At 37.7% G+C, this 14,659-nt stretch overlaps 1 protein-coding gene across 1 annotated transcript in view; it reads right to left on the bottom strand.

The window, feature by feature from the left end:
• Positions 1–14,659, bottom strand: part of si:dkey-40c11.2 (uncharacterized) — a 208,753-nt gene that overhangs the window by 104,241 nt on the left and 89,853 nt on the right. Inside the window, exon 4 of the mRNA XM_028804660.2 lies at positions 13,669–13,743. Coding sequence (XP_028660493.1) covers positions 13,669–13,743 — 75 coding nt within the window. The remainder of the gene's footprint in view (positions 1–13,668; positions 13,744–14,659) is intronic.

Raw genomic sequence — 14,659 nt, 5'->3', positions numbered from 1 at the left:
AAGCAATAAGCCATGGAATTAAAGAATAGGTTTAATTAACAACAACAGAATTGGCTCCTAATTAAGGAACTGGTTGCAGTGAAATTGGTTGGAGTTTTAGATCCTGACTTAGTTGGTCTTCTTTTGGCTCACTCATTTCACATTTCATTTTTGTTTGAGTGCCATTTAATGAAAGAAATGAAGCAATTCAGAGGAACGATGAATTAATTCAGGGGAACAAATCTTAAAAGACTAGTCAATTAAAATGAAAGGAAAATAAATTAATTACCAGCAAATACTGGTTACCAATTAAGAGAAGGGTTAGAGTGAAAACCTGCAGCTACTTCGGAACTCAAGAAATTGAGTTTGAGACCACTGTTTTACTGATTTTTCTTGTATTTCTAACTTATGCTCTATTAGAATGATGTATCTGAAACTCCTTTATTTTGGGAACAGTCAAGACATTGTCTAACATTTTTATTTCTATGTTTCCATATCTTTATATATAAAATTCTATTCGTGTTTGAAATGGAAATTACATATGAAACGTTGAAATGGAAATTATGTATGATCACAGAGGAACAGGAAAAACATTCTTAATAAACCTGATTCTTGTCGAGAGAGCGAATGGTGACATAGCTCTGGCTGTAGCGTCATGGGGAATCGCTTCAACATTATTAGATGGAGGCCGTACAGCACATTCGGCATTGTAATTACCATTAAACCTCGTTCACGACGAAAATCCAATTTGCAACATACGCAAGGGCTCTGGAAAGGCAAAAGTCTTGCAATATTCAAAGATAATAGTTTGGGATGAGTGCACCATGGCACATAAAAGAACTTATGAAGCCTTGAACCGTACAATGCAAGATCTCAGAGATCCTACCAAAATAATGGGAGGTACTGTCGTTTTACTCGCAGGAGATTTTCGTCAAACATTATCAATTATTCCATGAGGGACACCAGCGGATGAACTCAACGCATGTTTAAAATCCATGCTTCTCTTACGGTCAGTTATGTCACGTGTTCTCGGGTAGGTATACCAAAAAATTTATTCATTTATGCACGTAATGGGCAAACAAAAAATGTAGTTTACCCGAAAGCACTGCAGTAGTACTCAATGTATCTTTACTTCTTGAATCGCTTCAACATTATTAGATGGAGGCCGTACGGCACATTCAGCATTGCAATTACCATTAAACCTCGCTCACGACGAAAATCCAATTTGCAACATACGCAAGGGCTCTGGAAAGGCAAAAGTCTTGCAACATTCAAAGATAATAGTTTGGGATGAGTGCACCACGGCACATAAAAGAGCTTATGAAGCCTTGAACCGAACAATGCAAGATCTCAGAGATCCTATCAAAATAATGGGAGGTACTGTCGTTTTACTCGCAGGAGATCTTCGTCAAACATTACCAGTTATTCCACGAGGGACACCAGCAGATGAACTCAACGCGTGTTTAAAATCCATGCTTCTCCCATGGTCAGTTATATGTCGCGTGTTCTCAGGTAGGTACACCAAAAAATGTATACATTTATGCACGTAACGGGCAAACAAAAAATGTAGTATACCCGAAAGCACTGCAGTAGTACTCAATGTATCTTTACTTCTTAAATGTTAATGTTTTACTGTTTAATAATTTATACGCTTCTTATATGTTGTTCAAATTCTTTTATCAAAATACCAGTAACGGCACACTGCACGAATACACTTGACTTGAGCATTCATAGTATTCATCCTCTTTCTCTGTACGTTTAGCATTCGTTTGCTCAGAAGTTGATGTGCTTGCTGCTTCCTGAGCAGCTCTTCTTTACTCCACCCTAATGGCCCGCTGCTTCTCTTTCATTGGCATCTTTTCGCGTTAAAACTGATTAAGTTTTTGTGTTGCAATTACTTAGTACGTTTTCTTTAACCTTTCACTTAATCTGGCACTTAAGTCTTCAATCTGCCTCAAGAATGATTAGCGAAGGTGGTAGGGAATGAGAATGGCACCCGTACGCATCCGCTGCACAGCCGCCCTGCTGCGCGCTGCAGAGAGTTGATTCTACAATAAAATACAATAAAGATAAAAAGAGTAATAAAATCATCACCCCGAAAACGGATAGTAGACGTCATGTAGTATATGTGTACCAAATTTCAAATCAATAGGTGAAATGGTTTGCGAGTTACAGGTGATTTAAAATCCTGGACAGACAAACGAACAGCCACGGTAGCGTATTATAGAAGAAGATTTTACTGTTTAATAATTTATATTTATATGCAATGTGCTTCTTATATATTACTTCATATTCTCATATGATAATGATGTTAATAATTTTGTTTATATTGATTTCTATGTTATTGTAAGTGCTCTTTATTTGTTGAAAAATAAAATTGGCAATTAACAAACTTATTTTATTTTTTTCCCTTGCACTCAGTCAGTGAAGCCACTGGGTAATCAGCTAGTATTTATATAAAATGTGTGATTATCAATGTATGTATAGTGCTGTTAAAACGTTTTTGTCCTCTTCCTGATTTTCTCTATTATTGCAAATTTATGAAACCAAAAGATTTCAAGTCTTCAATCAAAATCTAATGTTAGGGAAAGGGCAACTGAATGAACAAATAACAAATAACAGGTTTTTTTACTTATGTCATTAATTAAATGAAGAAACTGCCATTATATGATGAAGTATTTTCCCCCTAACATTTAATAACTTATTTCACCATAGCAGTCTTTCATACTGCAGTGCATACATTTCATATAAATATTCCTTGAAGAACTGGTTTAATCTACTGGTAGGTTTTCAAGTATTCATTTCAGACCCTGCCACAGTAGAATTAGGATTCAGTTTAGGTCTAGACATTAACAAAGCTATTAAAAAATTATTTTGGTTATTTTAAACAGTTCTGATTTGGACATTCTTTTGAGTTTTGCACCATTGCATGACCCAATTATGTTTTAGCTTCAGCTTACAGACAGATATTCTCCTTAAGAATTTTCTCATACAGAGCAGAATTCATGGTTTTGTCAATTATGGATACACATCCAGATCCTGAGATAATCATCCCCACACCTTTACACTGTTATGAATAACCTCACATAGCAAGAACAAAAATGACAGAATACCTTGTCCATACAATATTTGAATTATCTAGTTTAATTTGTTTAAACAAAATCAGGAATTCAAAAATAAAACCAAGAATACACAAGCATAAAATTCTAAATAACCAATAAGGATGAGTAATTAAAAAAATGAAATAAAGAAAAAGAGAAACAAAAACAAAAATAACAAAAGGGAAAGAGCTTCTCTACTGCCAGAGAATCCAAAAATTAGACAAAATTAAACCTTTGCAACAGCGAAAAACACAAAAAAGGAAGATGACGTGCATAGTTGAGCAACTAATAGCACAATGTCTGATTAAGGCAGTTGAGGGTCTTGCATAGATCCCTTATACAGGCCTCTTATGTAACTGCATCACTAATGTCCAAGACACTTAAATATTTTAATTGCAGATGAGTTCTTGCTCCTGCTGACAAATGCAATTTAGGGTAAAAGACTGGGGAAAAATTATAAGCATTAAATATAATGATTATAGGATGAAGTAAAGGGAGTGAGGAAAGATTACAAAAACAATGAAAGCAGAAGTGGGATACTGCTGTAGTTCCAACTAGGGAATCCATTCCCGGACAGGTTTATCCATTCCTGGGAATTCAGGAATCCCACATGTCATTCCCGGGAATGACACAGTGCACGGGCATCTCACATGTGAACGGTTTTAGAACGAGTGACACTTATTTTTAATAAACTACTGCAATATGTTGACACCAATAAAAGACTAACCTTAACTACTAACAGTTCATGCTGTCATATACAGTAACTACATGTATCTAGCTAGTTGCGGTAAAAGAGTGTAGAAAGCACAATGTGTCCAGCGTGCAGTCGTCCAGGCAAGAGCTCACTTTTGTGCAGAGTACGCCAGCTGCTGAGAAAGCATGCTCTGCCTCCACTGAAGTAAGCGGCACAGTCATCAGATACTGATACACTTGTTTTAAACAATGCCCGCGCTTGCTGTTGCTCTGAAACACCGCCATTTCAGCTTTTACTGATTCTGTTTCATGTCATCATTCTGTGATGGCAAGTTTCATAGCACAGATAATGCGGATGCAACAGACTGACGCATTGCAATTTCAAGTTGCTGTTCAAAGCTGTCAACAGCACAGACGTCAATGAACTCTGCCCCATCCCAGCATTCGTGAGCTACAGAGTGCAGACTCCTCCCAGTCCACTGTGTTCAGTCAGCCGGGAGATTGACTGCTGCTGGTCTGTTGTTGACTGAATTAATCGGCAACACACTACACTGTGGGGCAAAAAACTGTGCCACTTAATTATTTTCAGCTATAACTCTGTTATTTCTTGATCGATTTTTATACTTTTACATGCTATATATGCGAGCTTGGCCATTCCCGTTTTCCCGGGAATTACAGCAGTTTCATTCCCTGGGAATGCGGGAATGAAAAATGTCCAGGAATCCGGGAACCCAGGAATGGATTCCCTAGTTCCAACACACATTACCTTGACCTTGTTTGATGATTGGTATGACTTTTGTCCTGTGTGATATTGTATTTATTTTATGCCAAACATAAATGTGCCCATGTGTCCCAGAAATTTCCAATTTGGTCTCAACTAATCATAGAACCCAAAAGGCCTGAGGATCATCCAGGTTCTTTCTTGTAAATGAAAGACAGGTATTTATGTATTTATGCATTCTTACTTAATCAGTAGTTCCTGTAGTTAGGTTGCTGCCTTGAAGCTCATTTTTTACCAAGCGTCTTCTTGACTGTGAAGTTATGAACATTTGTCATGAACCATGTTTATTTTTATTATTTTCTGAGAGGAATACATGATTTCTGTGGTGGGTTGGCACCCTGCCCGGGATTGGTTCCTGCCTTGTGCCCTGTGTTGGCTGGGATTGGCTCCAGCAGACCCCCGTGACCCTGTGTTCGGATTCAGCGGGTTGGAAAATGGATGGATGGATGGAATACATGATTTAACCTGAAATAATGCCATTTTAGTTAGGAAGTTTTTTGGTTAAATATTTTAATTGAATGTTGTGCTTTGTGAAAGATGTTAATTATTAAACCTTTGCAAGTATTTAAAGATACTGGAACAGCATTTTGTTTTCATTTCAACATCATCTCTTTGGTACCCGGTTGCTAGGTGGTTTCCATGGTCACAAACGTTTAAAGCAGTAACAAATTAAAATAAGAAAAAGCAAGTGAGGTTTATGAAAGCATTACACAAGCAGCACTAGAGGCATCCATGTTCATGCCACACATTTTATGTGCCAATGGAAATCCTAATGCTCATAATCCATGCCAGAATTCAATGTATGGGCTAAAAGCAACACTTATCATCAAATTGCTTTAAAAAGATTTGTGAAGTCAATTACAGTAAAAACAAACTAAAAGACTCAAGATTCTAATACAAAGATGTTATGGAAAAAAGGCAAAAATATATTTAAAAGAAATAAACAAAGAAAGAAGCCAGAATTTTAATATTATAAGTGATTATATACCGGTAGTTAAGTATAGTTACTTGGCACTCATGAAAGAAGTTGGGAATGTATTCTTGCAAAGGAAACTAAAGATACAGTCATTGACATCAGAATGCAATTAACAGATATAGCTGTTCCAAATATCCCTGCAATTTACAGTCCCTTTTATCCTCTCATCCTTTGTTACATAATTTTCACTGATACAGTTAAACCCTTAAGCACAATTTTCTCGACAAAACAAGTTATTTGTCTCTCATCAGTTTGCCTAAGCTACTTATAATATGAGGTTACCAGCTGTTCTAAATACTACAAAAGCTCACATTCATACCCACTCTGTGGTCAATCAAACATTGTTATTATTATTATTATTATTATTATTATTATTATTATAAAGAAATCTAATCTATCTATTATAAAAAAAAATCCTTGGAGAGAAAGATTAGGGAGATGAGATATGATCTTCATGTGAAGATCACGGAAGACACTTAAAAGACCCACGAGACGAAAGAGATTGGCCACAGAGCGTCTCACGAGGACCTTAAACATGAAACTTTGAAACGACTAAGCGAAGAAGAAAGAAAATACATAAAAGAAAAAAAAGAAGTCAGAAATAAAAGACTACGAGTAGGAAACAAAGTAAAACATCATAAAGAGGTTAAAAAACAAGGGGGCCAACCACATGCAGAGCAGGTTAGAGATAATGAAAACAGTGGAATTCAAAAGACTCAAAAAAAACATAGGTGTGAAACACATGCACAAAAGATACAGAATATGAAAGCAGAAAAAAAACGAATGTGTCAAAACAAAGAAAGTAAACATCGCATTAGAGGAAACAAAGAGAAATTATTACTCGGAGAAAAAACGAAAAGGCGAATAGAGATCAAATATATGGACATAGCTGATATGTCAGAAGTATGTAAATATTGCAAGGCTTTGAAGTATAAGTCAGAGAATTTCAAAAACGGGGTTTACCTCACATGCATTTATTGGTTACTTTGCAAAAAAAATTAACTGCTGATGATGTAGATCGTTTTGTCTGTGCTGAAATTCCAAACAGAGAAACCTATCCTGAATTATGGTACAAAGTCATTAAACACATGTCTCACGGACCTCATTTAAAAGATTCAGCATGTTGGGACTCGAAAGATTCCAAATATTGTTTTTAATGAAGTTCTGAAATAAAAGTGAAACTAATGAAATAGCAACAATTCAAAGGAAAAAAAATCTTAAAAGTGTGTATCCGGAAAATCAAACACAGGGGTTGGCGAGCGAAGTGAGCAGGGGGTGAAGCCACGTAGTATTAAATAAAATTAATACCAATTGGTTATAGATCTTTCTTTGGTGTCCTAGACTAAGTATTTCTTGGATAGATATGCTTTCTCTTCCACTATTATGGGTCCCTTTGACTACCAGCCCAAAAGGCTTTCTCGTGATTCTCTTCTGGTGAGGACACTACAACATGCCTGAAGTGCAGCTTCCATTATTTTACCAATAGGGAGATCAAGATGCATTCTATTTGACCATTAATGTCCCTGTCCTTATAGAGGCTGTGACTTTGCCTGCTGTAATGGATTGTGGCCATCCTAAAGTTTATATTTCTCCAGGATTGCTTTCATCTTTTTGTTTTCTTCTCTTCCATTGTGAAGTGGCAAAATCTGAATTAAAGGATTTAACAAGACTTCATATTGCAATGATTTTGATATTTTCATCCATTAACATTTATGTTTATGTGTGAAAATCCAGTAAGGTACAGTACTTTACTGATATCTTGTTACAGCTGGAAAGTGTTCTGTGCCTGTACTCAGTCAAGAACGTTATATAAGTAAGCAATGACTTGAGAATCTGCTGTGTAAAATACTCAGAGAAAATGTCTGAAGTACTGCATGCCAAAAAGAGGTCTCTTTTTAGAAGATTAGAGCAATCTAGATTAGAACAGGCCATTCAGCCCAACAAAGCTAACCAGTTCTACCTACTTCATTCTTCTATAAAAACATCAAGTCTAGTTTTGAAAGTCCCTGACGTCCTACAGTCTACCACACAACACACTAGCTTATTCGAAGTGTCTATGGTTCTCTGTATAAAGAAAAACTACCTAATGTTTATGCTAAATTTACCTTTAGCAACTTTCCAACCATGTTCCTGTGTTCTTGAACAATTCATTTTAAAGTAAAATACTCGAAACCCTGCAATAATAATTCCCCTTTCAACACTTCAATCATGTCTCCTCTTAATCTCCTTTTGCTTAAACTGAAAAGGCTCAGCTCTTTTAATATTTCTACAGAAGTCATCCCCTGTAGCCCTGGATTCAGCCTAGCAACTATTCTCTGGACTTTGTCCAGCGCTGCTATGTCCTTTTTGTAACCTGGAGACCAAAACTGCATGTAATACTCCAGATGAGCCCTTACCAAAGCATTAGAAAGCTTGAGCAGAACCTCCTCAGACTTGTACTCTACACATCGTAGCTGTCTGGAAGTTTATAGTGAGAAGACCACTGTGACTCCTAAATCCTTCTCATAACATGTACTTTCGATTTTCCAACCTTCCATTGTGTATTCAAACCTAACATTTTTACTTCCGACATGTAATACTTTATATTTACTGACATTAAATTTCATCTGCCACAAATCTTCCCAAGTCTGTATGATGCCCAAGTTCCTCTGTAATGATTCAACGGATCCAGAGTATCTGCCAATCCACCCAGCTTGGTATCATCTGCAAACTTAACCAGCATGATACTTATATTCCTATCCAAATCATTTATATATATTAAATATAGCAGCGGCCCTAGCACTGACCTCTGTGGAACACCACTCTTAACATCAGCCAGTTCTGATAAGGTTCCTCGCACCATAACCCTCTGCTTCCTGTGTATGAACAAATTTTGCACCCATCTACAAATATCACCTTGTTTCTTGTTGTATTCCTCTGTCACAGTTTTCATGACACTGCAGCAATACAGTGTCATGTATAGCCCGTAAAGATGAACCTTGATGTTAAGACTAGACTTGAACTGGAAAATCCTATTTTGAAGGACAGGATCCAGATACCTCAATGCACCATTTTATTCGAAAAGTTCTGAACACTAATTCAATAAAATGAAAATAATCATTATGAACACCTATATAGTCGGTTTCATAGAGATGTTAGTCTGGGTCTTGATCTTTTTTCAGTTATTTCTAAACTCTTTTGCCTCCTCATTCTTGACTCTAAGCTTCATATAAAACCAATGGACCGTATAAATTAAAGTATTAATATGGGCAATCTAAAAGAAAGTGCCAACGTAACTATTTTGCTTTATTTTTCAAGAAGCTGGTAATCTTCCCTATAGTTATTATAAAAGATCATTTGGGGACTTACCCCCTGATTTTGCTAGTCTGTTTTATACACTTCAAAATTCTAAGAATAACTAATAAGTAGGCTATTTTTGGACTTCTCAAAATATTTATTCATTTACATTTTGTAAAATCTAAACACTCCTTGCTGTTTTCTATATCCTGCTTTGCAAACTGAAAAAAACTACATTTATATATACTATGTTTCAGGCATATGATGAATGGTCAATGTGCAAGTATTACATAAGTGTTTCATTCTAAAATGATTCATTGCTCAGACAGTAAATACATCATTTTTAAAGCCTATAGGCGAGTATCAATGGATCGTGTTTGTATATAATTCAGATATGCAATGGGCAACACTAAATATTAAAGTACTCTAGATGGGGCACAGCAATAGATTACAGATGTGCTGGCATTACTCTGTCAGGAAAAGATAACACTGCAGAGGTCTAATGCATGATAGTGTGTGAAAAATGGGTCAACAACCAAAGAACTTCAAAGAAACATCAGACCAGTGGTCAGAAAGGCACAGTGACAAAAAAGAGGCAAGCAGAGGCTAATAGGATGTGAACTCAGTTAGATAGATAGATAGATAGATAGATAGATAGATAGATAGATAGATAGATAGATAGATAGATAGATAGATAGATAGATAGATAGATAGATAGATAGATAGATAGATAGATAGATAGATAGATAGATAGATAGATAGATAGATAGATAGATAGATACTTTATTAATCCCAAGGGGAAATTCACAATTTTATTTTATATGTTTATCAAATTGTAGTTTCTGAAACTAACTAGGGGGCTCCGCCCCCTGCTCGCTTCGCTCGCCAACCCCTGGTGTTGGGAATGACAAAGAGCGTGATGTATGAATGAGATATAGAATAGTGTGACGGTGTAGATGATGCAAATAGAAAGCAAACAATAAAGTGTGTGGCACAGTGTAAAGGTTTATTTGAAAATTTCTTTGTACACGCCGTTTAAGTGTAAAAGGTAATTCCAGGTCAGAACTTGTAAGGTCAATGAAGATGGTTATTGTTGTGATCAGAGTCAAGTTTGTCAGAGCTTAGAAAGAGTTGTGTCTCTCCAGGAAGTAATGGAATGACTTGGGTATTTATGTTTTCCACATTAATATTTTTTGGACATAATATAGTGTGTTGTGTTAAACGGGGCATTTGCTCTAATGAGATTGCTGTTCCAAATCTCTCTGTAACTAAGTCGTCGCAGATAAAGGCTTGAGGAATTGTAATAATATGTGGCTGAAGTCCATCTGTATTGGTGAGTGTACCATCTCTCAGTTGTAATAAGCAATTGTTATGATCTGGTTCTGGACATCGTATCTTTTTTACTAACTGTATCTTTTGAAAGCAATGCCAATTGTCTGCGTATTTTAAGGTGCACTGAACAATAGCTGAGCGCATGGCATCTGGAAGAATAGCTAATCACTGTCTAAAATCTCCTCCTAATAAAAGTACCTTTCCTCCAAAGGGAATATTATTATTCCTAAACGTTTGTAGAAGTTTATGAATGGTGTTGAGTAAGTGACTTCATACCATTGTACATTCATCAATAATTAACATTTTTTCAAGACGGATGTCACGTGCAGTGCCACCGTTAATGTTCATAGTGGATACCGATTTGTAGGATCTAATGCAGTTGATAAAGATTTCACTTTCAGGTACATCGTTAGTTAGAAGCTTCTGTAGATATTCAGGATATGAATGTAAAGGAGGCAGTCTAATTTGACCCTTTTGACAACAACGTGTAAATGTATTACTTGTATTGCCAGTTGTTTCTTCAGGGAAGTGAACTGAATGACAGTGATTGCAAATGACATTCATTAATCCGAATGAATTTTCCTGGTGTATGTTTTGCTTGTGCCGTTTGAGAGGCGCGTTGTTGCATGTGTAGTATTTGGGACGTGTTGTTTTGGAGCTGTAATCGATTTGCCTGTGCTGTGTGAGAAGCCCGTTGTAGCCTTCCTTGCCGTTAACGTATGTCTGAGACGGGAGGTGTTTCGTTTTGAATCCGTGCCTGTTGCGATGCAGCACTTTGATTGATAGATTGCGTCATGTGGATCTAGGATGTAGATTTGTGCATATTTGCGTTGTTGATTTGTTTCAGGGTGCACTGTTCCAATGCGATGCAGTATTTGTGCACATATGAGAAAGCAGTATGGGCCATTGCCTTTTGGTGGCCTGATATTTACTCCGGTAGATGCAAAAGCAAATGAACTATTGTAGGATCTAATGCAGTTCATAAAGTTTTTACTTTTAGGTACATCGTTAGTTAGAAGCTTTAGTTGAGCTTTGCGTTTTTGGAGCCGAGACATTTTTTCTTTTCGAAATATGGATAAGTAATAAGGAGTATTGCACTCACTGTTAATATGGAGCCTTTTCTGCGGTTGAACGGTTAATAGTGCCTTATTGTAATGAGATCCACCTATGCTGCATAGCCGTCTATTTTGTTGTTTCTTTCGTGTTCGTGTGTTTGTTCCTGTTATCCTTTCCTTTTCGTTTTGTACCCATGACCGTGTATTCATGACTTGTTTCTTTCTCAGCATGCGAAATATGGATAAGTAATAAGGAGGATCGCACTCACTGTTAATATGTTTCCTTTTCTGCAGTTGAACGGTTAATAGTGCTTTATTGTAATGAGATCCACATATGCTGACACCTATGCTGTCTAGTGTGAAGGTGTTGACGTTCACTTTAGAATATGTGGCTTTGGGTGTCACTTCTTATGGATGTGTGTGTGTGTGGGGGGGGGGGGGGGGTGAGGATTGTTGTTGCGCGAGCGTCTTCTTTCTTTTTGTGTTCCTGTGTCTTGTTGAATCCCCCTCTTTGTGTGTGTCCCGTCCCTTGCTTGGAGGGTCTGTGGGGTGGTTTTGTGTTCTTTTTTTTTGTGTTCCATGGGCTTGTTGAATCCCCCTCTTGGTGTGCCTTGCTGTTGTGCGTGAGCCTCTTTTTTTTTCTTTTTTTTTTTTTGGGGTCTAGTTTCGTGTGCAATGTGTTTCGTGCTTTGCCTGCGTTTGACTACTTTTTTATGTGCCTTTTCCTTTTTTCGGTGCTCGTTGCGCCTCATTTCTTTGACTCCTTTTTTCTCTTTTTTCTGTGCTCACTCCTTTTTTCTGTGGTCTTGTCCGCCTCTCGCGGCCTCTTTTGTCCCCCTCTCGCGGCTCCTCATCCGCCTCTCGCGGACTCTTTTTGCGCCTGCGCAGTACGTCTTTTTGCGGCTACGGCCCATGGCCGGATGTCCCTGCGTCCATCTGGTTTAGCATTCTCGGTTACCGCTCCTCATCCGCCTCTCGCGGACTCTTTTTGCGCCTGCGCAGTACGTCTTTTTGCGGCTACGGCCCATGGCCGGATGTCCCTGCGTCCATCCGGTTTAGCATTCTCGGTTAGTAATATGGATAAGCTTTCAAATTTTAAGGCTTGTATGCTCCATTTCTTACTAATATGTACTCATTTCCAACAAGAGTGGTGTAATGGTTAGCACCACTGCTTCACAGATCACCATTTGAGGTTCCACATCTGCATTCTGTCACTGTTAGTATGGAGCCTGCACTTGTCCCCATGTCAAAGTGGAGTTTTCTTCAGGTACTTCAATTTTCTTTTGTCATTAAACTGCCTGGCAACTATAAATATTTCCCCTGTGGGTGTGTTCATAAGGAAACGCTGAAATGGACTGACATCCTATTCACAGTTCATTCCTGCCTTGTGTCAGATGCTGCCACCATCATAAATTCAGTTAATCAGCCATTATTCACTAATCCTGATGGTGCATAGCTTTATTCTCACTTGACTGTTAACATTAAATTCACTGTTTTATGTTTTAAATTCAATGACAACACATTCCCTGACTCTTTATAGTGTCTCAGTATATACTAGGAACTTGTCTTGCATTTTAACATGCAGCATAGTGGTTTAGTGTTTAGTATCACAGCTACAAAGCAGCATGGACCTGGGTTCAAATTTATTCCGACTCACTGTGGACGAGTATGGTGTCCTTATCTGCATGTGAATTTGATATGGGAATTCCGGTTTCTTACCACATCCCAAATGTATTATAAATTAAACTGCTACTCTAACTTTCCCTTGAAAGAGTGACTCTGTGTGTGTGTGTGTGTGTGTGTGTGTGTGTGTGCGTGTGTGTGTGTGTGTGTGTGTGTGTGTGTGTGTGTGTGTGTGTGTGTGTGCGTTTGTAAGTCATTTTGTCTAGGTATGGGCCCTGTTATTCAACTTATGTTGCCAGAATAGCCTCCACGAACTTGTAATGAAATAAATAGGTTCAGAAAACTGAAGGAGTAATGAATTATACACTTTGATCTTGTGGTAATTTATTGGCTTTATATTTGCTTTGAAAAATGCCTTAAGTATTCAAAAAAAGATTCAGTGACTGATTGTTACCTAGGCAAGTCTGAACAATATCTTGGACCCAAATTCTTTTGACAACATTGACGACTGATGAAACCAACCCCTAAAGCATTCTCCAGTCTGCCCAGACTGTTTAAAACGCTTAGTCATTGCAGTCCAAATTCTGTTCAAAGATTCAGAGATGACCAGGGAAGTCTTCCATTTTACCCTGTTGAAACTAAACTTTGTACAAACACCCACAATCAAAGGTCCCTTGAATTATAATATGGTTACTACAGTTTCAGATTTCCAAAGGACCTGTCTATGGCCACTAAATGACACCAGCATGCTACTGAATAATTAATTAACAAATTTGTATACAGGAATATATTTTGAAAGAAATAAATAATACTATTCTTCATCTGTGCCGCCTCCACTTGAGTTACACTTACTTTGAAAAACGTCTTGATAGCTGGAACATGACTGGCAAATTCCACCCTTCTGTTCTCATCCACACTGTCTCCAATCTGAAACAAAGACAGAGAGAGTGACAGACACAATGGAGACTTCTCATCATGGAGAGCATACAAAACTACAAGATGACTAACAAAAGGGCCAGACAGGCCCATGCAGCAATTGAAGGAATGATTAGGCTACCATCACACAAGCTTCCTAACACTAGAAGGAATAAACATTCTACTGTGCAAATTTATGGACTTTCCACCAAGTATACACACGGGCATTCATAAGGTACAGAATAATCAATCCATAAAAATTATTCTACAACCATACAAACAAGCACTCACAAGCACAATGTGCTTTACTGGTTAGATGAAAAATGTACAACTTCTGATCTGGTATGGCACTTCCTCAATTATCTGCTGTGACAGCAGAAAATAATTCTATTTTTACAGATTGTAACCTCAGAGTCATGGGAAACTGCCAAAGCAGGATATGAATGCAGCACCCTGGCTCAGTCTTGTCCCCTTGGCAAATCATCCCATCTCCTTTGAGGACATCATCTTGGCTAAAAGACATGCAGCATGGGTCACATGACTCAGCTGGAATTGCAAGAATCTGGCACTTAATATACTTGTTCAAGGCACCCACCCGCGAGTAGTATACTAGAAAGTAGAGGTGCCCAACAAGGTCCTCCATAGGAAGCAGGTAGTGGAGAATGCAGCAGGTAGTGGAGAATGCAGCATTTTCAAGGTGAAAATCACTGTTACCTTTTTGTCCAAAAATGCTCACAAAAATGGGAAAACATAAAAGGATTCCAGCACATCAGTGAAAATATGTGATTTTGCATAAGAGGCAATGAATCAGTAGTAAATATAAATTATAGTAGCATAGTGGGCATTGACCTGAAAGCAGCAACACAGCAGTCATCATATCAATAGACTAGGGACTCTAATCAGGGGCTCAGCATTGGATTGCATTTGG

The sequence above is a fragment of the Erpetoichthys calabaricus genome, chromosome 7 (assembly GCF_900747795.2).
Source record: "Erpetoichthys calabaricus chromosome 7, fErpCal1.3, whole genome shotgun sequence".
Classification (NCBI taxonomy): domain Eukaryota; kingdom Metazoa; phylum Chordata; class Cladistia; order Polypteriformes; family Polypteridae; genus Erpetoichthys; species Erpetoichthys calabaricus.
This window is presented reverse-complemented; position numbering and strand designations above follow the sequence as displayed.